Source organism: Ziziphus jujuba, chromosome 5 (genome assembly GCF_031755915.1).
Source record: "Ziziphus jujuba cultivar Dongzao chromosome 5, ASM3175591v1".
Classification (NCBI taxonomy): domain Eukaryota; kingdom Viridiplantae; phylum Streptophyta; class Magnoliopsida; order Rosales; family Rhamnaceae; genus Ziziphus; species Ziziphus jujuba.
Window position 1 is genome coordinate 29,118,327 of NC_083383.1, and position 26,339 is coordinate 29,144,665.

The 26,339-nt window shown below is 30.7% G+C and overlaps 2 protein-coding genes and 2 non-coding genes across 5 annotated transcripts; 1 reads left to right on the top strand and 3 right to left on the bottom strand.

The window, feature by feature from the left end:
• Positions 1–5,515: 5,515 nt before the first annotated feature.
• On the bottom strand, positions 5,516–5,603 carry TRNAY-GUA (transfer RNA tyrosine (anticodon GUA)). The gene is given in 2 exon segments: positions 5,516–5,551; positions 5,567–5,603. It is a non-coding gene; the product is annotated as a tRNA-Tyr (tRNA).
• A 6-nt stretch (positions 5,604–5,609) lies between these two features.
• On the bottom strand, positions 5,610–5,681 carry TRNAH-GUG (transfer RNA histidin (anticodon GUG)). The gene has a single exon. It is a non-coding gene; the product is annotated as a tRNA-His (tRNA).
• An 8,474-nt stretch (positions 5,682–14,155) lies between these two features.
• On the top strand, positions 14,156–14,620 carry LOC107421694 (egg cell-secreted protein 1.3). Its single transcript, XM_016030978.3, has one exon. It carries the CDS (start codon positions 14,156–14,158, stop codon positions 14,618–14,620), a length of 465 nt encoding a protein of 154 aa, XP_015886464.3.
• Positions 14,621–16,436: 1,816 nt separating this feature from the next.
• LOC107421702 (glycine-rich cell wall structural protein 2) lies at positions 16,437–24,666 on the bottom strand. 2 transcript variants are annotated; one of them, XM_060817363.1, is made up of 4 exons: positions 24,135–24,666; positions 23,923–24,083; positions 17,313–17,321; positions 16,437–16,962 (listed from the first exon to the last, which is right to left on the bottom strand). In XM_060817363.1, the coding sequence occupies exons 1-4, from the start codon at positions 24,547–24,549 to the stop codon at positions 16,777–16,779; spliced, it is 771 nt and encodes a 256-aa protein (XP_060673346.1). In that variant the 5' UTR covers positions 24,550–24,666; the 3' UTR covers positions 16,437–16,776. The 2 variants fall into 2 exon arrangements, with proteins under 2 accessions (XP_060673346.1, XP_060673345.1); XM_060817362.1 differs by having other exon boundaries at positions 23,923–24,662.
• Positions 24,667–26,339: the final 1,673 nt, after the last annotated feature.

Sequence of the window (26,339 nt, forward strand, 5' to 3'; positions counted from 1 at the left end):
GCTGTTTAACTTGGCTCCCATTTTTGGACCCCTCTCTATGTATAGATGAAATATTCAAACCCTATTGAAAGTGAAATTTCATCTTATAGGAGTCAATTTTAGGATTTTTATTTTTCTTTTTCTTTTTTTGGTAGTATTGTTGTTTTAGGATTTGATCTAGTTCATATAATTGATTGATAAAGTTGCTGTGTGCTACTAATAATATCCAACGTGAAATTAAACCACATTTTGGTAAATGGGGAAATTAAATAAATCATTACCGATTCTTATAATCAAATGATGTTTTCATTAAAAGTTTAAACCAATGACTTAAGCATTGAATTGTGAGGAAATTTTTGTTTTGCACAATTTTATAAGTAGAAAGATATTCAAATTCAAAGTTATTGTATGATAAAATAGTTATTGTCTTTACAAGTTCAAGAGAAAGGAACGATGTTACCGGGTATTTTAAGTTGCACTTGGTTATAATGTTATAATATTTAACATGTTTTTAGAATTTAAAATGCATAAATGATAAACATTTTTAAAAACCGTTTATTTGTATGAAAATATTAATAAAGTGTGCTATTCCATATGAGGCTTTTATGCCACGTATGTACAAATTTCAGTGATACACATGGGTAGAGATTATTAACATTGAAGCTGCTTCTTTTGAAGATGACAATTTTTGTATAATATTGCAACATGCATCACTTTTGTTTGAATAAAAAGAAAAAGTAAAAAGTGAAAAAAAAAAAAAAGGCAGAACGAATCAATAATTGTTTTCCAAGAAGTTATGAGTAAATATTGATGGGATCGTAGTGGAATGGCTTTTCTTTTCCAAGACTCAAAACCTACTTCTCCAATTTTTGTCCCACTGCAAAGCCTTCTTTCCTAAGAAAAAAGCATGAGCACACAGAAGAAGAACTAGATATGTATTTGTTTGTTTTATTTTTGAATGATGGCGTTGTTTAAGTCGTTAAGATTTTAATCATCAATATGTATGACTTTAATATATATATATATATATATCTCTATATATATATATAATATTGATCATCATTTTGGCTTAACAACATTCTGCTGCATATGCAAGTATTTTGATTTCAGACAAGTTAATTAATTTTGTACAAATTGTTATTGCTACGTTATACTTAATGATTAAGATTATATTTATATAATCATTTCAACTACCTATAAATGGACTAATCGACCCACTCAACATAAATTAAATAAGCTAAAAGGCTTAATTAATAATTTTTTTAATTTAATTACGGAAAAGTATAGTAATACCCTCCTTTATTTTATACCTTCTTTACATATCCACTTTTTTGTATTCACTAAATTACGAAACTACCCACTAAATATTAACCTTTTGGTTTAGGCAAAACAGATTTTTTCCCTTATTTATAAATTTAATTAAACAAGTATACAATTCTCAAATTTAAAAACTTCACACTTTTTTACAAATCCAAATAAATGTGAATTGTGATTTTTTTTTTTAAATGTAAACTAGTTTTTCAATATCATATATATATTTTTAATGTAAACTAGTTTTTCAATATCATAGTAGATTTGTAAAATAACTTATCACTCTAGCATGCCTCCTATCACAATTGATAAATAGTTTTTAGAAAAACAAAATTATACATTGCCAGGTTAAATTTACCATATCTATAAGGAAAAATAAAAGAAAAATACATTTGTACATGTTAATTAGGCTTGATTAGCAAACACCAAAAAAAAAAAAAAAAAGAAAAAAGAAAGCTAAAAAGGAAAAAAGAAATATAGCCCGTTCAATAACGTTTGCTGAAACAATTTTTTATGAATTAATTTTGTAAAATAAAAATGATGAAAGAATGTTTGGAAAATATTAAAATATGACATATATTTATAGGAAAATTATTTGTTATTGGGAGTTATAAATATTATCCACATTGATGCCTAAAATATGTTAAATGTGGTATATATTTATATAAACTTTATTTTAAATAATAAATATTATCTTTATCCTTATATATATATATATTTATTTATTTATTTATTTTCAAAATTTTTCATATTTATGTAAAACATCATTTAGACATTTTTTTAACTTTATCTATATTTTAGAGAACGTTTTAAATTTTTTTCCAAATATTATATATCAAAAAAAGTTAATGAAAACATTTTTAATTATTTTTCAATTTTGTAAAATGAAAAATTATTTTGCATAACGATATAGAATAGACCTTTATATTTCTTTTTTCTTGACAAATTAGAGAAGAAAAATTTTAGCACCAACTTGAACCCTAAAAGGTTTTATACAATGTCACCAATAACCATTGCCATACATATTGTCTAAAAGGTATTAAAATATTATAATATTGACTTAAAGACCTATAACCTCAATAAAATACATACTTCCGTAGCACTTTTGTATTAGGAAATCATGTAATTGTTTTATGGGGTCCGCATACCACCTGATGCTGTATTATGGTCTACAACAACAAGAATCATACCATTTTGCAAGAGGCATTGAGTCCCAAAAAAAAAATAAAAAATAAAAAGAAAAAAAAGGAAAAAAAGAAAAAGGGAGAGAGAGATATATACATATAAAATCATACTCCTTTTTCTGCTGCATTGGATGCCCCGTTTCCTCTGTCGGCAGCTTATATCGTTAGCAAATTCAATCGACGTACACGTGGCAAACATAAAGGGGTCCGATCACAACAACTACCAGACAATACCCAATAAACCTCTCAAATTTCACTTTCACCTGGTCTTAACCTTCAAAATCAATCTCATTTTCATTTCATTTTTCCAACAAAAATACAAATATTAACCCTGCTTTCCCTTTTGGTAATTTCAATCCAAGTCAGCTATTAAATGGGACCCACATATAACACACGTGGGTTGAATCAAGTGATGTACTTGACACGTGAGACCCATCATAAGTACAATGTTTACAGTGAATGAAAGCAACAGTCTTTTTCCTTTTTTGAAAAAAAAAAAAAGGTATTTTTTTTTTACCACGTGGTGATCAAAGAAGCACCAGATGTTAATAGTGCAGGATAATTAGTGCCGCAGTGGATTATCTCATCAAAGCTGAATTGACTTGGAAATGATTCAAATGGGTTTCTATGATTGATTGGTGATTAACAAAATAAATAAATAAATTACTTTAAGAGCGATTCTTAAAAAAGAGTTACGCCACGTTTACAAAAGTACCACACGTAAGCTGGTGGGACCGACATAATTATAAAGAGGGTTGTTATCTTGTATGGTGGAACCCACAGAAACTTTCTCTGCCCTTTGGATGACAGTTGGCTGTCCTCCATTTCCGTCGGTGGGAAAGCAAACAAAAACCAATTTACAATTTCCAACTTAAAAAAATAAATATAAAATTTTTTCTTCTATTATTCTTGGGATTTTTTAAATTGGCAAAGCAACCAACCGTTATAGATACGGGTTGATCAGTCCGGTAAGATCTCGCCACGTGTCATGATCGCGATCCACAAATCGGCAAAAAGATAATGAAGAGTCAAGACTCTGTCCGTAGGCTGTAGCTTTCATGCCTAAGAAAAATTAAAAGCACCAATGACATCATTAAATAAATATTTTTAATTTTAAATATTTTTATATTTCTTTTATATATTTTTTCTTGCTGGAGTGTCGGTGGGATTTTGGGAAATGGGAAGAATAAATAAATAAACTCGCGAGGTTTCTGTGGGAGAAAGCGCCAAGGGCCTGGACAACGTGGCGGATTCTTTTTCGTTTTTTTTAATTTTTAATTTTTTTTATTTTATGACTGAAAAACATGCCCTCTCATTTTTGCTATTTTCATCTATATGTAAATTGATAAACATATTTTGTTTCCAATTTTTCTTTCTAATTGAATTCAACAATTTTTTTTTTTTTTTATGTTAATTCAATCCTTTCTAGTTATATAGATTTAAAATAAGTTAATTAAAATCCTTCACTTATTTGTTAAATTTTCATTATTGTTTGAATCTTTCCACTTTAATAGCAATAATAAAAAGAAAAATATGCCTTCATTATTTGATATCCAATATTATTTATTTTATATGCATCACTTCATTTTGATGGTAAAGGTAGGGACCGAAACTTTTGTCTTAATATATATATATATATATTTCCATTTTGCGATGACATTTATAATTTTAATTACGATCGTTCATATGTTATCTCCTCTTTTTTTTTTTTTTGTTTTTTTAATTACAATTTGTGAAAAATTTCATTTGGATTAAAATTTAAATTCTAAATTTGAAGATGTATTTTTAATAATTTTTTATATGCATCAACCCTATACAATCAAATTTGTATTATATGATCAAATTTTTAAGCTTTAAAAAAAATATTTATATTATTATCACATGCTTAAATTGTTCATTTAAGATAGAGATACCTGCTATTATTGGCTAACCACTTTTTACTATTTTTCTTTAGTGTTAAAAGGATAAAGGGAAAAACAGCCAATAGAGAAGAAAAAAAGCCAATCATGGTTTTTTCATGCATTTGGGTAATGGTTATGACCTCCATGGGGTTGCCAAATTTGACCATTAAAGATTATAACCCACTCTACGTAAGAAAAAAAAGGTTCAGATCTAAGCATCACATTTGTAGAGCTTAGAAAGTTTTTCTTGGGTTTGGTATTTGTTTTTTTTTTTCCCCTCTTTTTTAACCATTGACGTAGAATATAAGGAGCGAGAGAGAGAGAGAGAGAGAGAGAGAGAGAGAGAGAGAGAGTAGCATGGAAAGTGAAAAATTCCTAAATATGCAGGTCGTTGTTTAATCATAGTCAAAATGCTATAATATTTAATTTCCTTCAAGGTTGTCATGATTAATACAGCGATGCACATTTATTGTTGCATATACGTATAACTAAATCAAAATTTATTTTATTATTTTTTATTGTTTTATTTAATAAGTTTTAATACCTATACTAGTTGATCATGATAAAACAACTCAACCACTTGTATGCATGCTAATTACAAATTGAAAATCAATCAAATTTTTTTTTGGGGTGCTAAGATTGATTATGACTTAAAAGAAAGTTTCATCCCAAAAAAAACAAGAAAAGGAAAACACAGGTAAGGACTTACCCAATACCATAAACATCAATTTCACCATATAAGCTATATATATATATATTGAAAAAGTTCACATGTTGTTTTGTACTCCATGCAATGCATATTCCAAATGGCCCAAAACCCTTTTATGATTTGAAGTGGGAAAATAAACATTGAAGCGCCAATGGCTCTTTTTTCAGCAGAATTATTGATTTTTTTTCTGTTTCCATAAAAGTTGAATCCCGTGAGAGTATATTTTTGTGGGTTGATTACAAAGTTGGGATCTTTTGGCCAATGAAATATCTATTTCCACAACTCTGGCAAAATTGTGGCCAATGAACTCTAGATAAAAAAAAATAGACATATTATCTTTCTATCATTTTTCTGCCCTTTTTTGTTTTTAGGGAAAAAAAAAAAAGATTTTAGAATTTGAGAAAAATTAAAAAAAAATAAATAAATAAATTTCCGACCTGCCGGATTCGAACCAGCGACCTAAGGATAGCCATGAAAACACACTACAGTCCTCCGCTCTACCAACTGAGCTAAGGTCGGGAAAATTGTGGCTGCTGGGATTCGAGCCCAGGTCTCCACGGCCACAACGTGGAATTCTTACCACTAAACTACAGCCACTAGTTGGTCTTGCCAAACTTTCAATTTATATTAATATGGAAAGGTACGAAACTCACACTTAGATAAACATATCTCAATGCCCGAAACACTTTACGCTGGATTTTATTTATAATAATTATTATTATTTTTTTCCTGATAGGGCTTGTAGCGGAGTTAAATTAATGAGCAGACCAGAAACCACGAGTAATTTTCCAAGAAAAATGATCAGCATTATATTATACATATATATAAATATATATGTATATGTATATATATATATATGTATATTTATATATTAATTGTGTATATGTGTAATAACAAGTGATGACAATAGTAATGAACAAGTGGAGTAATCTATAATTTATAACTAATATTAACTTACCCCAAAAAAAAAAAAAAAAAAAGGTGGAGTAATTTATAGGTTTCGAAGTACGAGCTGAAGCGAACTAGGAAGAGCATGAAAAGTTTCTCACTTTGCACTCAAATTTCGATTGCAACTTTTGCTTTTGTTGAATTTAAGATAAGCCACGATGACCCTTATACTTACCAACTTCATCTTACCTAGAGAGGGCTCACACAATTTTTCACCCAAAAAAAAAAAAAAAAAAAAATGGCTCACACATACACACACATAAATATACAATATTCTCTCATTCGAAACAATTAGTCCAGCAAAGCTATCCCCACTTACACTATGGTCACTTTTCCTCTTCCTCTCGATTTTGGTGAAGAACTCAATGGGCTGGTTGGTCTGGTGGGAAAACAAACCTAATGCCAATGGATATTTTGCTTTAAAAACTTAGAAAGATATATGCAAATCCAAAGATTTGGGTGGTCTCGATTTTAGGAGGTTCAAAAATATGAACTTGACTATGCTTGCTAAACTTGGTTGGAAACTAGCTAGTGGAGAAGAATGCCTAGGGACAAGAATGATGAAAGCTAAATATCTTCATAACGAGACTTTCTTTAGTTACACTCCGAAACAAGATGCTTCTTGGGTGTGGAAGGGGATTGTGAAGTCTAGAGATATTTTAAGGAAAGGGGTTTGTTTTCGAATAAGGGATGATACCTCCATTGATTTGTGGAAGGATCTATGGGTTCTTAACCTTCCTAATAAGTGCCCCACAGCAAAAGAAGAGACGACAATTCCTTATTAGAGACTACTTTATGAGTTATGGGACTTTAGCAATCTTAATTGGAAAGCTGATGTAGTTAGACAGCTTTTTGATGATGATGCGGTTGAAGCCATCTTAAGATTGGAGTGGCCAGAGGTCTCTTGCTCGGATAAACTTGTTTGGTTGGAAAGTAAGGAAGGAGAATTTTCTGTTAAAAGCTGTTATGAGCTTTTGGTTAAGAATTCCAGCAGGAAAGAAGAAAGCGATCAGTGGAAAAAACTATAGAGTATTAAAATTCATAACCAGCTCAAGCTATTCCTTTGGAGAGTTTTAGCCAATGTCATTCTCACTTGCGAGGTGGTGGCCAACAAATTAGGCAAAGGTGATAGGTTTTATGTTATGTGTGGAGCAGAAGAAGAATCAGCGTTGCATATCTTTAAAGAGTGCCAGAACATAAGAAGAATTGCTTTTGCTAGTAAATAGGATTGTAAGCTTGATTGTTGGACTATTTCGAATGTTGCCGATCTTGTGAACCTATGCATCAATCCTGGACTTGAGATTTGTCCTCCTTTCTTGAATAGTACAGGGTTGGCCATCTTCTTGTCTTCTTTGATGTACTATGCTTGGAAATGCAGAAATGAGAAGATGTTTTCAGTTGTTAGATCTTCATATGATGAGGATTCTCTATTTAATCGTACGATTGAAGATTTTGTGGTAGCTGCGAATTATTCGAACATTTCTAATTCTAAAGTTGTTGAGACTTGGAAGTCCCCCCAAAAGATTGGTGGAAGATTAATATTGATGTAGCCTTCTACAATGGTCAAGCAGGTCTCGCTTTTGTTGTCAAGGATTGGAGAGGAAACCTATAGTTTATGGATTCAAAATGAATTTCGTGCTTATCTCTCTTAGAATGTAACACCCCATCCCGAAATACATCAGAAAATTTTCACATTAATCGAGGGTTGACCAAGTAGGTCAAAATGTTGACTTTTCTATTCAAAAAGAATTTTGCATTGACCAAGGTGCCATTGCAGAGTATGTATCAACTCGAGTCCATAGACTAGTAGCACGTTGAAAACGAAGCTGTGGTTTGAAAGTTATGAGTGAAACAGGATACTATCTGGACTGGTCAACAAGCTCGGAGTTGACTTTTTATTTACATGGATTTCGATGTTGGCCCATAGATTATATGAAAGTGCTCTTCAATGTGCGTTTGTGGACTGGTAGGACGCTCAAATCGAACCTACGATTGGAAAATTATAGCTCTGTAAAGTTGTGATTATGTTTTCCAAAACTAGTTTTACTAGGTAGCAAAATATTTGAAGGAGTCCTTAAAGTTGCGCCATGTGTCACCATTTGAAAGTTGCCATGTATCATAGTTAAAGAGAACCACATGTCACGATGAAAAACCACCACGTGTCGTATTAATTAAATATTATATTGTTATTATTTTAGTATTATTTTATTTATTTATTTATTTTTCTATTCTTTTCTTTTTCTTTTCTTCTCCCCACGTGGGGAAAACACACCCACGGGCCTTCTTCCTTCTTCTTCTTTTCCTTCACTTCTTCCTCCTTTCTTCTCTCCCTCGGGTCCATTGGCTTTCATCATTTTCGACCACCACTACTCAGACGGGCTGGCCATCGGCATAGCTTAGTCACTGGTGAGCTTGGCTACCAAATTTGGTGGCCGGTCAGCTGGCGACGCGCCCACATTGGGCGGTGGAAGCGACGGCAGCTGTGTCTCTCTCCAGTCGAATCCGCCGTGTTTTGGCGCACCCAAGCTGCACCGACCACACCACTTGGCAGCCCATCATGTGAGCTTCATTGAAGTGTGCTCTGATCGCCGGGGAAGCCGTTGACGTGCCGGGAAACAGCCATGGAAGCCAGTGGCAGCACCCCATCTGGTCACCGGATTCCCACCGTTTTCGACTGTGTTCTTGGTCCCATCCCCTTAATTTGGATCCTCTTAAGCTAATGGTGACCTTCGTTTGCTTCAATTCAAGCTCCTTCATGGCGTACAAAGGAGGGGCAAGTTGGCATTGGCTTCCGATGAAATTTCCGGCCACCGCCGGTTGTTTCAAGCCAATCGAAGTTTAGAATTGTATTCTCCATATCTTTAGCTTCGCATTGATATCTTGTTTGTAAATTATGGATGTGTATTTGAGAAGTTGTTATTTTTTATTAAATTATTAAATTAAATGTGAAAAAAAAGGAGATTAAATTAAATTGTATATATATGTGTGCTTTTCTATATACATGTGTATGGGAATGTTGGTAAATACATGCATTATATATATATATATATATATCCGTTTAAATATGTATTGTTGAAGCCTTTGTTTATGCATACCAAAATGTATGTATACATACGTATGTGGACAGTGTGCTTGTTAAATTGTTTTTTAAAGGTTTTACATGTATATATATATATATATATATATATATATCTAAATGTATGAACATATAGATATGTGAATATGCATAGATATCTATGGATGGCATATAATAAAATGTATTTCTATATCTTTAATTATATACGAAATTGTATGTGGCCTTGATTATAATTTTGGTATAAATTGATTTGAATGTTTGAGGAATTTACTATATTAAATTATTGTGATCAAAATTTTATTTATGAATTTAATTATTTATTTAAGCATGGAATTTTATATATTTGATAAAGCATATTTATTCGACTATATTTTATGAAAATTAATTATTTTATAATATTACAAATTTATAGTTTTTGAAATGCACCTATACACGTACCGGTGTTTTGTAGTTGTGGATATGATTAACGCGCAGGTGGAATGTGATGAGCGTGCAAGTTGTAATGTCTCCCGTGAGTTTCTATGGACCTAATGGCAGGCAAGTTTGATATAGTGGCCATAAGCCACCCCTTTCTATGGAGGGGATGACGGTTATAAGCAGCGGCGCTGTCGGGACGCCGAAGCGACCGTATGCAAGTTTCTTTCTTTAACTTCTCGTCGGTTAGTGTTCGAGATGCTGGGTACTTTCGGACACCACTGGTATAGTATGGTGCATTAAGTATCTTTTATATGTATGTATATATAGATTTATATGTTATATTATTTGATATTATATTGTATATACTGTACCATACGGAGGTGGCAAACCAATATGGTCCATGTATAGCTAGCCTCATAACTATGTTGCCTACAAGTCCAGAAGATCGGACAGCCAATATGGCCAACCATCCTAGTCTGTATTGGTAGCAGAGTGCCAGCGACAGTTGGAATCATAGATCACGTAGCATGTTAGAGGGTATCGTATGTATTTCTGTTACTAGCGTGCATATTTCATTATATGCTATGGATTTTAAGATATTATTTATGTATTTATATTATGTTATCTATTTGTGATTTAATTTCGTACTAATATTCTTAATCAATGTTATTATTTTCTTATTACTATTAATTGTATTTAACTATTTATTTAATCATTATTTCACTGTTATTGAGATTGTTGTTATTATTTATAATTGTCGATCCCTTTATTTATTTATTTATTATTATTATTATATGGTACCTTCAGACAAGTATCACAGCCTACGGGTAAAAAAGATAGCCATCGGGCAAGTATAATAGTCCTCAGGCAAGTGGTAGCCTTTGGGCAGGTGTAGTTATGTGACAACCCTTGGACAGGTGATTGCCTTCGGATGAGTATGATAGCCTTCGCGCATATATGGTAATATGGTAGCCCTCGGACAAGTTACAGTAATACTATCATCATTAAAACGATTGTTATTGTTTATTATTGTTAATGTGATATTGTTTTCCCTTTCTTTCTATATTACGAATTGGTATGTTGGTGAAATGATATTTGAAGTGTATTTGGAAATGTATGGCACTAAATGGGTGGTGCGGGTGGACGTGAATATTTAAAAGGTATATTTTGGTTATTTAGTAAATTATTTCTATTGTATATATGTGTGTGTGTGTGTTTCATATGATTTATTATCGAAATGCTGTCATTTGTGGAAATTTAATTGTAGTAAGGTGGGAGGGATAAAATGGTACAATATAGGAGTGTGTTTTTGTATAGATAAATTTTTGAGCATGCTTTACCTTTAGGGGAGATGCTGTCGGATTTTCCCCAGGACGGTCCGGTAGGGTTTCTCTTGGGATCAGGACTTATCTAGAATTTCAGGGAAGGATCTTGAATGGGTCCTGACATAGAAGCTGAGCTAAAAGCGGTTCTTTGGGCAGCGAGAGTTGCAGCTGATCGAAATTGGAACAAGTTGGAGTGGTTGTCTGACTTGACTTCGGTGGTTGAGAACATTAGAGGCATGGAAGACCCCTCAGGATATGATTTCATTTTCCTCCGCTCTTTATTTGCTAATTTCAATTGGGTGTTATGTTGGAACTCAAGGGATTCAAATAGGTTGGCTGACTGTGTAGATAAGTTAGTTTTAAATGATAGGCTGTTTTTTTACCTGAAGAGTTGCTATGAGTCTTTTCCTAGGGAGGTCTAGTTATTTTATTTTCTGATATGTTTAGTTCCCGTTTAGGCTTGTGTTGAGCCTCTTTTGGAGGTTGTCTTTCCCTTTTGGCAATATATTTCCTTTTATCAAAAAAAGAAAAAAGAAAAAAAAAGAAAAAAAAGAAACAATTAGTCCAGCACAATGTGTGTATAATTCTAAATGGATATTGTACATATAAATGAAATTTACACATCGGTCAACCTAAATGTAGGCGTCAAACTGCGCAGAGTGTTCGAAATGAGAAAAAAGATTATATATATAATTTTTTTTTTTGATAATATAAATATAATATATAGAGGGAGAAAGAATCGGTGAAAAACAGAGTACAAGCTAGCTAATGCATATTATTGCACAAAACCCATTGTTTTTTAGTCCCACTAATACGAAAGGAGCATGAAAGTCCAAAACTTAAAGAGTTTATAGCACAGCTAATTTTGTCACTCAGATGATTTATATTTTTGATGACTACTCACATTACTTATACACACACACATATATATATATATATATATATATATATTAGTTACGTATTCAGTAAAATGCTAAAAACAACAGCATCCACAATAAATGCCAAACCGTGATGGAAAATGCCATTTGCTTGCATGAAAGAAACCTTATTTAATTCACGCATTCGCTAACAGTAATTTTCCTACATAAGATTCATCCAAAGCTAGAATTAATGTGGGAAAATGCCATTTGCTTCAAGCAAAAAAAAAAGTGGGGAATTTGCATGGAGTTTATATCATATATATAATATAACACAATTCCAAGAGGTCCAATATCTCTCTCTCTCTCTCTCTCTCTCTCTATATATATATATATATATATACACACACACATTCACATGGGGCTTGAGTTTTGTTTAGTTTGTTTTTTTTTCTGTATTTAGTAACAACAAGTACACAAATAGTTCACTACACGTTATGAAGAATATGTGTGTTTTAAGTTCTTGTTTTTAGATTCATTTATCTTTGATAATAGAAACAAAAGGAGTTTCTGACACAAAAGGGAGTAAACAAATTTAGATGGGAACCTACATTTATTTATTTTGTGAAGGTGGGGGTTGTTTGGGAACAATTGTGGGATTTACTTTTGGTGAAACTAGCCTTTTTTTTTTCTTGGCTTGAAACTGAAGCAACTTAATCATTATATTTTGAAAATATTTTTTTCTTAGACAATAATCCTGAATTCTCACATCCAATGTCAAAGGAAAAGAAAAGAAAAGAAAAGAAAAGAAAAAAAAGCTTTAAGGTATATTCCAAATGTTATAATAGGGGTATTCCTCAAAAAGGAAAAATTAAGAATTTATAGGGGTAGGTTGAGTATATAAAGTCCAAATTGTTTTTGTCAAATAAATTTATAGGGCACACATAGAGCATGGAGCAGAAAACATTTTTCAATTTCTCCACTAAAATATCTCTTTATTTTACCTTTTCAAACTGTCTCTATTGATTTCTTACATATGAGACAGTCATTGATTTTGGTTATCTGATAAATATGAATGCACTGAAGCACACCAGAGGACATGGTCCAAGCGTTAATGCTATGCTATAAATTCTTTCCCATAGAAGACAGTACGGAGTCATAAATATCAAATATTTAAATTGTGCATAAGATATTTTCTTTTTCTCTGTTCCAAATTTATGAATTACATAGTAAAATTAATCAATTAATCAAAAGTTTAAGTGTCCTTTAAACTTCCACATATTATTTATAATTCCACTTACAGAGAATAAGTTTTATATGCAACCGTTAAAACATCAAAGCTTTTCCCCAATGTAAAGCCCTATAATGTAAATTTAAAGAACTAGTATGAATACTGGAATGATGCTTAAAAGCCCAAGCCCCAGGACCACTGTATATGTATTCAAAATACACTTGAAACTTACTGTATACACCCACTTTAATAATATTCATAAATGATCTAAACACCAAACCATCCAGGTAGCTGTATGCATCGAGTATTAAATCTTTTTAATGACATTATATTTTTTCTTTCTTTTTTTTTTAATTAAAAAAAAAAACCCTAAGCCTTCTTGAAAGTCTGATCGTAAAAGTGATTCACCACTACCAAGCATGACGTTTTTTTTTTTTTTTTTTTTTTTTTTTCCATTTATTTTTATATACTGGAGGTTGTATTCAAATTTGGGATCACTGTTTAAGGAAATAGTAAAGCTGTTGCCGAGACCATGCGTGACATGACCAAAATACATATAGACTTCAACTCTATATATAAAGTTTATTTTATAATTTTTTTAATTTTTTTTAATTGGAATCAAATCTATATATAAAGTTAGAAAGAATACTTATTTACCAAGTCTTTGATTAAAAAAAAAAAAAAAACTTTGGACTAAAATTCCCAGCGCATTATTTTTTCTTCCATATGTATAAGATTCATCAGCACCCTCATGCAATTGACTACTAAATACAAAACACTAAATTTAAACCAAACTAGTATCTAATGAATCATCCACTCTACCAAAGATTGTGAGTTTGAGTCATGAACGTGCTCCTTCTTTTTAGTTTAAAATATTAAATATAATACACATATTTTTTTTATTTATTAATATAAACTAGTATTTAATAAATCATCCAATTTCCACTGTTTAGTGCATTAAATACATTTAATCGACAGATTTAGTGATAGTCTCATCAACTTCTCATCATATAACCTCCACTACACTACATATCATTCCCCTTCACCTCCCCATGCACACGTAACGTTTCTATAACTCCACCTCTCTCTCTCTCTAGTGATAGTCTTCACCTCCCCAGGGTATATATATATGTATGTATATATATATATACCCTCATACCCTCCCTTTCAATATACCAATATATCTCTTTAAAAAAAAAAAAACTCATCCTTCGAAAATGGCTTCCACTCTCAACAACATGTTTGTTCTCATGACATCCCTTGTAGTTCTAACCATTTCCTTTCCCTCCATTGCCAAAGCAGCTAGGCCTCTGAACCATATTGGTTCGAACCTCGCCGCGAGGCTAAAACTCGAGGACGGATCGTCCACGTGCTGGGAATCTCTGTTACATCTCCAATCATGCACAGGCGAAGTGGTACTGTTCTTCCTCAACGGCGAGACGTCCTTGGGTCCGGCTTGTTGCAAAGCTATAAGGATCATAGAGCACGAATGCTGGCCGGACATGTTGAGCTCCCTAGGATTTACTACTGAAGAAGGTGATATTCTTCAAGGTTACTGTGATGCTGCTTCTGTTCATTCTCCTCCGGCACAGAATCCTCCTCTTCTTCCTCCTCCTCCTCCTCCGCCGGCGGTGAAAAAGGTGGCCGTTGGAGATGTTACCTCTGGAAACTTGGTTCCTTGAAACTCAAGAATTAACCCAAAAAAAAAATTAAATAAAAAAAAAATGGAAATTTGAAATAATTGGTATTATGTAGTATTTGGTTTTCAATGAATATTATTATGATTCGGAATTATATAATTGAATTTTCGTCTCCTCTTTTTTTTTTTTAAAAATTTTTTTTATTGCCAATATTTTTATTATATTTTTCTATATTGAACCTTGTGCGAACAATAATCTTCTAATCTGGCTTTTTGGGGTTCATATATCATCTGTAATTATTTAACTTGGTAAAGATGTTTTTAGGGTGTATTTAGAAACACTAAGAGCTAAATCGGCTAAACGAGGCCTTTGACGTAATCATAGCTTGTGCTCATTTTTATGTTTTGGGCTGGTTGATTTCATGCCTAGCCCAATAACCTTTCTTTTGAAAATAAACAATAAAAATGGAATGAGAATATTCGAATCTATGAATCCAACAAGTTGCCGTGGCTCGTTGTGATATCACTCAACCTAGTTCCAACCCAAACAAGAAACACCCCCCCGCCCCAAAAAAAAAAAAAAAAAAAAAACTTTAAATTAAGGTTAATTTGGGGTATTGCACTTCCAAGTTTTCTTTCAATTTAAGCAAGCAAATAGTTTATATATTTTATAGTTCCTTGCTCGTCAATTTCCAATTCTTCCTCATATGGATTAATATGTAAGATAGATATTGCCTCACCTTTTCGCAGTTCGAAGAAATTGTATAAAAAGCTTGATCAAAATCGTATGAGGCTCAAAAAACATATAATCGATCTATGTAATTGTAATTCATATATAATTTTTCCTTCAACTTGATCTTTAAATAGTACACGGTGTGAGTTTGATACTTGATTAGTCAAGTGATCCATGTTCGATTAAGGTTATAAAACTATAATTTCAACCTCATGTATGTACCTAAGGCACAGTTTTGTTAATAATCGATTTAATAATTAATTAGGCTAATTAGTCTTCAACCTATCAATTATTAGATTGTCTAGGTCTCTCTCTCTCTCTCTCTCTCTCTTTTTTTTTTTTTTTTTTTCAGGGGGACTCGTTGAGGATTATAAAATGATTATTATAGGCATTTGAAGATGATTAGGAAATTGGCCCTTCACATTATATAAACATACCATCATCTTTATATCATTAGATTAGGATTTATTATTTTGATTTTTTGGGTTTAGAATTACAATAATATTCTAATTTAATGTAACTTCTATTGTGAAAAAAAAAAAAAAAATTTGGGACCGTTTATTAAGATAAAAGTATAAGATTTAAGATATGTAGCATATTCCAACTTTAATTAATTAGGTTTTACTATTAGAGATATGAACCAAATCCTAATTAATTTAATCAAATATCTGAACCACAAATTTGAGGGTAGAGTAACCACCATATCACATGACAATGACGTTAAAGGCCACATATCATGCTTCCTACACTCTTAGATTTTTGACGAAATGATAATTTTTCTTTCTTTAAAAACAAATTAGTGTTGATATTCAAAATTTGGCATAATCAATTAACATAAACAATATATACCTATATATATATATATATATACACAAATTTGCTCGTAACTATATCTTACAACTTATAAACACATGGTAACATAACAACTGTTAAAAATTGTTATATTTCATAATTATATTTTTGTTAGTTTTAAAATATAATTAATTAATTAATGTGTTAATATATGCCTTGCAATCTCGTTATACCGTTCATTATAAGCTGGAAGATTATAGTTCTATAATTATATATAAGGAAGAAAATGAACTGGAAGATTATAGCTCTATAATTATATATAAGGAAGAAAATATAAGATGAATAGTTTAATCTCATTGAAATTGCATTATGCGAAAATTACAAAACCAGAAAAAAAATAGGACACAAATTCAGTAAGCTGGAAGCATTCGCTTACACATGGTACAGACATACTTTATAGGGTAGTTCTTATTCATTTATTTTTTTGGGTAAATAGGGTAGTTCTTATTTGGTAAATACTTTATAGGGTAGTTTGCATATACTATTTGAACATAAAACATGCAAAAAACAAATAAAGCCAAAGCAATCAAACACAACAAACATATATATATATATATATATATATATTTATATAAATAGGTAGATAGATATAATAGATCATATATAGGCCGGATTTAGAAAACGTGATGATGGTGCTTCTTTCCATGAGCCTCCTCATCTTCTTTCTTAGCCTCTTTTTTCTCATGATGCTCATGGAAGACTAATCCTCCAGCTCCAACTGCAGCTACTGCCGCTATCTCCTCTTCTATCTTGTGCCTGTGACTATGCTCTCTGTCCTTTTTTGCCTCGTGCTTCTCACGCTGCATCCATCATCATTTTTTTTAATTATTATTTTTCATAATTAGCATCAAAGAAAATCACAACATTATAGAACGATCAGAAGTGATCAGAGCTGTAATTGTACGTACTTGTAATACGCAAAATTAGAGAGGGTTAATTAGATTTCCTTTCTTCAAAATATTACTGTAAAAGAATTCTCTATAAAGGATCTTCAATATAAATTTAAAAGAAAAAAAAATTATTTTTTTATATATTTTCCTGAATTAAGTAAAAAAAAAAAAAAAAACTATATAGAAGTAAAAATTTAAGCAAACAAACAAATAAATAAAGAAAACACACACACACATATATATATATATATTAAATATACCAAGGCAAAAGCTCCAGCTGTGACAGCACCAAGCTCGCCGAGGTGCTCCTCATGCTTGTGGTGCTTCTCCTCGTTCCTGTAATCAACTTCAACTGCTTCTCCTTCCTTATTGTGGTGGAAGAGGTGGTGGTGGTGGTGCTTCTCTTCAGCCATGGATATCTAAAGGGTGTGATTGTTTCTAAGGTGGTTTGCTGAGAAAGTAAAGAGGAATAGAAAAAGGAAGGCTCTGTGTAACTATGGTGTGTGTGAGTTTGAGTTCACGGTGATGGTGGCATTTATAGTGTTCTTGTATGAATAACATTATAATAATAATGATAATTACTATTATTAGAAAAATACTATTTATTAATGATGGACATAAAATTTCATTTTCATAAATTAAAATTTTAAAATAAAAAATCAATACACAATTAAATACAACCAGTGAATAATAATCATGAACCGGTGATTATTATGTAAATTTCTACCATTACCAAATTGTTTAATCATAACTCGAGCACCAACTTACAAATAGTAAAATTATTATTGCTATTATGTCAAAATAAAGAAGATTGGTCATATATGCTCTGGTGGGTACACGTGTCTTGATGGACGATCAGGATTTTTGTGGGGTCCTTATTCACCTGCCCTTTTCGCTTTCTCTCTCTCTTTCTCTCACCACATGCAGAAGTTGATTTTTATCCCATCTGAGTCTATTTATTATATTGAGGCCGGTACGTTTAAGAAAGAGGAAGGAAAAAACAATTAAGTTCAAGCATTTAATTCTAAGACGTGGAAAAAAAGATAAGATTTTCCTTTTGCTAGCGTTAACCTTAGGTTAATTAATCATACATAAATAATCATATATATTTATATATATATTTTCTATATATTTTAAAGCAATCATATATAAGTGAAATCACATCTACAATTCCGCTATGTTGGGCATGACTGCCAATATCTGGTTGACTATAGTACTGGGTGTCTCGCCGGATTGTATATAATTTATTCGGCGTTGGCATTATAAAATGGGCGACCCTCTCTTAGCTGAATTTTATATATATATATATATATTTCAATCTGATCGATCTGAATATATTTTGGCATCCGATTCTTCTGTATTAGCCTACAATTAAAAACCAATTAGTGATAACAGATGAGTTTAATCGTATGCTAATTCTATTTGGAAAAAAAAAAATTAGAACCTTTACAAACGAGAGAATATTCAATGATTGACCAAAAATAAAAAATAAAAAATAAAAAAGTCATAATGTAAAACCAAAAGATGGACCACGTCCTCCAAACTCCAAAGTAGCAAAATCTCATAGTGTATAAAGTATTTACTATTGTTTTTCATACCTACACCAAACACATACAAAAAAAATTTTATGTTCAAAATTATAAAACTAAAAACGTAGGTATATGTATATGGACAAACAGTAACTCTATATATAATTGTAAGATTAGTCTTCTTAACTTTCGCAATTTTATAATTTATGCTCTCAATTTTAAAATTACAATTTACGTTATGAATTAAAAATTTACTACAATTTGGATTATATATGCTTTTTGACTAATGAATTTAATGTATTTTATTACCTTTTAATTTTAAAATTTTAAATTTTTTTATTTAGATACCCTTTATTTATTTTATATTGAAGATGGTAAAAGTCAAATTTGAATTATTGTTTAAGAAAATAATAGTTTTTCTCATTGAACTGTCCCCCTACAAAGACTAATAACTTCTTGTTTATAATTTTTATGTAATTTAATACTAATTTAGTAATTTGCACGTGAAACATTAGATAAACTCTAATAGTTAGAAGTAAAATAAAATCCATATTGTAATACATTGTAAATTAAAAGCTTAAATTACAATGTTTAAAAGTTAATGCCCAAATCACAAAATTATAAACATTAAGGATATTAAAATGTAATAAACCATATATTGGTAGTACTTAGAACTATTTAGAATTTAGAAATACATGATAGATATAGATATGTCCCCCTATATCAAGAAATTTTGAATAGTATGCCAAAATATGACATTACATTATATATAATATATCATATTCACATGGACATATAAGTTTAAAATAAAGCCTTAATTTTTCTAATTTACTTAATTTTAATAAACTAGGTGATTAAAATGGTTAATGATTGATTATCTAGTTTAATTTATTAAATTAATAATAGCTTTTATTGTCTTTTTTGGCCATTGTATTTCTTCATTAATTTCTTTAGAAAAAAAGAAGAAGAAACAGCACAACAATTTTTGGAGCGGCTGTAGATAATAATTGTGAGACAAAGAAAATTCGATTTTGTAAGAATTAAGAAAAATACAAAATAAGTATGTATTATGTCCGAGGCACACCCGCGTAAAGTTTTAGTTAACCGTGTACCGTATATGCCCACCTCTGGTCTTCATTACTCCCATATATGCCTACCCATCTTTTTGAATTTTTAATTTTTTTATAATATATATATATATATATATATATTTTTTTTTTCCCTATAACGTGGTCAATGAAACATAGCTATGTCAATTTATAAAATCCTAAAAGCTTGTAAATCAAAGATTTAAAATGTATAAAATAAGACAAATATCATTTATCACATTTGGTGACCGATGATAATTTAATTAGCTATTCCAAAAGGATTGATTTTTCCTAATTAAATTTTTAGTAAAAAAATCAATATATAATTAAATACATCTAATTAATACTTGTCATTTCAACACAAATTTTATTAATAATTATTATCAGTAATGACAAACACTAAAACTCATAAAATTATGGTTGCTAAGAATATTTCTTGATTTATATCATCCTTCTTAAAGGATAAGGTATACGAAAGGGAGACAAAATATTCCTACAATTAAATAATCAATTGCACAAATCAATAATAGTCAACTAATAACAAGATTTCTAAAATCAATTACAATCAATTAATTAATAGTAACTAGAGAAAATCTTGCACATAAAATGCAATCACTTCAAACTATTGTATTAAAGTACAATATATTTATCTCACTCTCTCTCTCTCTCTCTCTCTCTCTCTCTCGATTTCTTACACGTGAAAGAAAGTCATTGATTTTGGTTGCCCATTGATAAATATGAATACATTGAATCACACTGTAAGGACATGGTCCAAGCATTAATCATTTTGTTATGAAATTGAAAGGCAAAATAGACGAGTAATAAAGTAACCCATTTGAGCCTTTCTAGAAAAAGGAAACCGACCAATAAATTTTTCATGTAAAATTTGTTATATCCAGCGGGTAATTTTGTAATTTCGAGGGGGCCTGAAAATTTGGAAGCTTTTTATACATATAGATATAGCCTGGTACAAATATTAAAGAATAATGCTAGAGGTTGTATTTAGTTTATCAAACTATATAACTAGTATATAAACAAAAAATCTATATATCGATTATATATATGTACATATATTATTTCATTAATTTATATTTAATTATATTTATTTTTTAAAAATTTATTTATCCATGTTTAAATTATATTAATATGTTTACTAATAAAATAATATATATATATATATATATATATATTTAATAAATATCTTGTTAGACTTGATAGTATTTCTACTATTACTCAATCAATTATAAAAATGACTCACCAAACCACCTTGCATGATATTAACCATATATATATATATATATATTAAATCAATATGTATGAATTAAAAAATGAATTTATTATATATAATAGATTTTTAGCATAAAAAATCTACTAATAATAAAATGTATCTAATTAATATTGCCATATAAATATGAATTTTACTAGTCCTTACCGTTAATAGTGATAATAGTGATAAATAGTAAAACTTCTATAAATTTTAAAAAAGAAACCTTATTTATCAGAAAAAAAAAGTTAGATAAAAGCTAGAGAACATTTTGTCTAAAATCCAGCCCATATTTATTTTGTTTTTGGGAAATATAGGATTCAGCAGTACTCTGCTTATTATTACTCAATAAAAAAACACTATATTTGCTAAAGTTACAAAACTAAGATCTAAAAAATCATCCAGTTTTGCACTACTTAATTAAATGCTTTCAATTGGCAATTGAGAGAGAGTCTCATCAACTTCTCTTATCACATAACCTCCACCATACTGTAATTTTTTCATCCCCTTCACCTCCCCATGCACGTAACGTTTATATAACTCCACCTCTATGTATACAACCCTTTTACCCTCTTTACTTTTTCAATATACCTTCTCCAGAAAACTCATTCCCAGAAATGGCCAGATTATGCTGGGCTCTCTAGGGTTTACCATTGAAGAATGTGATATTCTTCAAGGTTATTGTTATGCTTTCATTCATTCTTCTCCTCAGGCACAGCCTCCTCCTCTGCTGGGAATAGTGGTGGCTCTTAGAGGTGTTACATCTGGGAACTTGGTACGTTGAGACTAAAGAATAAAAAAATAATATTTGAAATGATTGGTACATGTGTATTATTGGTTTTCAATTAATATTCTTATGATTGGATTTTTGTCTCTGGGTCTTGTATCTATATATATAAATATATATATATATATATATTTTTTTTTTTTTGGGTGAAATTTTATACATAGTTTTTAAATTTTAATTGCCACTGCTATAATATATCTTCTTCTCTCTGTTACACCTTGTGTGAACAATCATCTACTAAGTAAACTGGCTCTTTCATTGAGCCAAAAAAAAAGAAAAAAAAAAAGAGCTGGCTCTTTCAGATTCATAATTCCTTCGTAATAATATAAGCTAGTTGTATAGAGTTTTTTATTTTAATTTTTGTGTATTTAGAAACATTGAAGAAGAATGTTGGCTGAAATTAACAAACCATGGCTTTTGTCACATGTAAGTTTGGGTTAGTTGATTTGATGCCCAGCCCAATGACCTTTTATTTTTTAATTTTTTTAAAATTTTTTTGTCTGGTGAATAATATATTCCGAGTTGCTGTTTGTAGCTTTTAATATAACACTACGTCGGTCCAACCCAAAAAATCAAACCGAAAAAAAAAACTAACTTTTAATTAATTTAGCTCTTCACATTTCCATTATAAGATTGTCACACGTTAGTTTTTCATTTCAATTAATTGGTCTGTTTTGCCAATTGATTTGAAAATAGTTTTTTGTTTTACAAAATAAAAAAACTATTTCCAAAATAAAAATAAATTTGTTTAACCATCAATTTTTAAAAATAATTTTAAAAAACAAATTAAAAAAATTTAAAAAACATTAAAATTATATTTTCTATTTTTTAATTTAAAAATTATTTTCAAACACCACAGATCAAACACCTATTGTTTTTATGAAAATAAAAAAACATGACCAAAATATTTTTTGTTTCTTTCTATTTCCTTTTTTTTGTTTTTTTGTTTTTTTTCACCAGATGGCCTCGTGGACGAATATGAACCGATTATGGACTCAGATATTTGAAGATAATTAGGAAATTGGCTTTTCACATTATTCTTTATATGATTGGTTTAGGATTTAAATCCTTTTTTGTTGTCCGGTGATATAATGATACGAGTTCTAATGTTTTCAACGTCAATATCAATAAGCGAATTCTTGTCAGAGTTACACTAATATTCTAATTAAATTTTCCTTCTACTGTGAAAAAAATAATAAAAACAATTGGGAGTAGAAAAATAAAAAGTATAAATAATGTACCATGCTGCTAACATTAACTGGGTTTTACTGTTAGAGAGGTATGAACCAAATCCTAAAATATGAGCGATCCTATCAACCGCTAATTTGAGGGTAATCACCATATCACATGATAATGACATTAATGTCCACATGTGGGTTATCTCAAAGGGACAGTGACATTAGTCCTTGTTCAATAGGCTATACCATTAACGAAATTACAACTGGTAAGCGTATTAATTAATAACCAAGCAAATAAATAATAGTTTTTTTTTGGCACACTCATATTGTTTTTTGATAAATTGAAAATTAGATTTTAGCATCAGACTTGAATCTAACTAAAATTTGAATTATCGTCTATGATAATTGTCATCTAAATTATTTCAAAATAACCAAACAAAATAATTTTGATATGTAAGATTTGGTAAAAAAAAAAAATAATAATAATAAATAAATAAATAAATAATATAAACATAAAATCTATACACATAAAATGCATAATGATATGAGAAGTGCCAAGCATTGTAATGATCCTAATTAGATTTTTGGCTTTGAATTATTAATAAATTGGTGTGTCTTAGACCTTGCAACACCACCATGTCGTTTATTAGAAAATTGTTCAAGAAGAGCAAATGAGCAATTATAATGAAAGGAAAACATAAGATAGATACAATAATATATTATTGATCATATTGCATTACACCAAAATTACAAAACCAGAAAACAAAGGACACATATTCACTATGCGGGAAGCATTCACTCGCACAAAGTACAAACATACTTTATAGGGTAGTTTGCACATACTTATTAACATAAACATGCAGCGCCAAACAAATAAAGCCAAAGTAATTAAATACAACATATAGATATAATAGATCATATAAGGGATTTAGAAAAGGTGATGGTGGTGCTTCTTTCCATGAGCCTCCTCATCTTGTTCCTTAGCCTCTTTTTTATCATGATGCTCATGAAAGGCAAAACCTCCAGCTCCAGCACCCGCACCACCAAGCTCACTCAGGTGCTCCCTATGCTTGTGTTGCTTCTCCTCCTTCTCGTAATCTACTTCATCTCCACCGGTCCGGCCACCACTACCGTACACTTCTGAGTCACCACCATATCCGCCGGTGCGACCACCACTACCGTAACCTTCACCGGACTCACCACCATATCCGCCGGTGCGACCACCACTACCGTAACCTTCACCGGACTCACCACCGTACCCACCAGTCCGTCCACCGCTACCGTACTTTTCTCCATACTCACCACCGTATCCGCCCGTCCGGCCGCCGCTACCGTAACCCTCACCGGAATCACCACCATACCCGCCAGTGCGACCGCCACGACCGTACCCTTCACCGGAATCACCACCGTACCCCCCAGTGCTACCAGAGTCCGCACCGTACCCACCAGTCCGACCACCACTACCGTACCCTTCACCGTACCCGCCAGTGCGACCACCATTACCGCTATCGTAACCTTCGCCGGAGTTGCCATCGTAGCCGCCCTGCTGGCCAGTGCCACTATAGCCATCGGTGGAGTAGTTAGTTTGGGTAGGGTTGTCTTGGTCCTTGTGGTGGTGGAAGAGGTGATGGTGGTGCTTCTCTTCAGCCATGGAGGTCTAAAGGAGGTTGTGTTTGGTTATTTTAGGGTTTTAATAGAGAAAGTAGATAAGAATATATTGGAAAGGAGATTAAGCTTCTGTAATTATGGTGTGTGAGAGTTTTGAGTGCATGAAGGTGGTATTTATAGTGTTCTTGTATGAAAATTTATTATTATAATTATTGAAATTATCCAAACCACATGATCAAAGAAGATTTTTCATCTACACTCATGGTGGCTCATACGTGTCTTGATGGACGATATCAAAGATTTTTGTGGGGTCCTTATCTGCCCGTCTGTTTTCTTTCTCTTTTTTCCTCTCACCACATGCAAGAGAAGTTAGATTTTTATCCCATCTGCTTCTGTTTCTGTATTCAGATTTCAGGGACTTTTGAGACAAAGAAGGAAAAAGAAAAGTTCAAACATTTATTAATTTCTGTGACGTTGAACAAGATATGGTTTTCCTTTAGCCAGCTTTAACTTCAAGTTAAATATCATCATCAAATTATAAAAATATGCATTTATTCTATGTATTTAAGCAATCATATATGTAATACATACTATTATTATTTTCGATGCCTACACCACATCATACTAAAACCATAAAATTATGCACTTCACGAATTACGTTTTATTTTATTTTATTTTAAAGAAACAGATATGTAGGACCCTTGGAATTTAGAAGTGTGCATGCTGGATAGGTACAGATATGTCCCTTTATATCAATGAATTTTGAATACCATATGCAACAATGACATTATTTATGCATATTATATGCAATGTATGTATCTTATATTCAGTTGGCATAGTTTTGCCCTTTATTTTTACTTCCTTTATCGATTTTGATTAGAAATATTTTGGAAGCCAAAAATGTTTTTTTAAAATTATCCAAATAATGCTAGAAGCCGCTTTTGAACTAGAAACTATGACAAACACGATCTTATTCAAATGGACATACGATGATTAAAATAATCTCAATTTTTTAATTTACTAAAATTAGTTTTGTTAAATTAAAGTCAATAAAATGGTTATTGATTTGATTATCTGGTTTAATTTGTTAAATTAATTATAGTTTTTATTTCTTTTATGTCCATTATATTGCTTCAATAATTTATATTTTGGTCAGAGCTTCATTAATTATTAGGAAAAAAAGAAAAAAAAAAAGAACTTTTAATATTTTTTTTTTGGGAGTGGATGGCACTCAAAATTATAATTTGTTTATAATTGTAAGAAATTAAATGAAAAATCAATTTTGTAAGAGTCAAAGATTAATAGACATAAAGTAGATACCCAAATACGTGTTATATCCGTGGCACATCCGTGTAAAGGTTTAGTTACCCACATACCCATATGTATGTGCCAACCTGTAGTATTCAGCACTCATATCATTTCTATTTATTTATTTTATTAATGGTATATATATTTTCTATAATGTGGTTAAGGAAAATGTTATAACTTTCTCATATAGGGTTTAAAAAGCAATCACTTTAAACTATAGGTGTTAAAGAATAGCCATTTTTATCACAATATATATATATATATATATATATTTTACTCTGTTAATTAGAAAAAATTTAATATAGTGCAATGTTGTCAAACTGTGATATAATATCTAACTGTCTAATCTGTCAATCTTTTATTTTGGGGATTAGAGTTTAAGAAAATTTACCCTTCTAAAATGTCAAAGAAAAATGTAATATCAATAGTTGAATAACATTGGCAAGAACAAATTAATACATGAAACTGAATAGTCCACATCATAGTCACCTCAACATTTTATCCAAAAAAGCAAAATCCACTACA

What these genes read in the sequence shown, in the direction of transcription:
- LOC107421694 (XM_016030978.3), top strand. Translation starts at nt 14,156, where the DNA reads ATGGCTTCCACTCTCAACAACATGTTTGTTCTCATGACATCCCTTGTA.
- LOC107421702 (XM_060817362.1), bottom strand. Translation starts at nt 24,549, where the DNA reads ATGGCTGAAGAGAAGCACCACCATCACCTCTTCCACCACCACAAGGAC.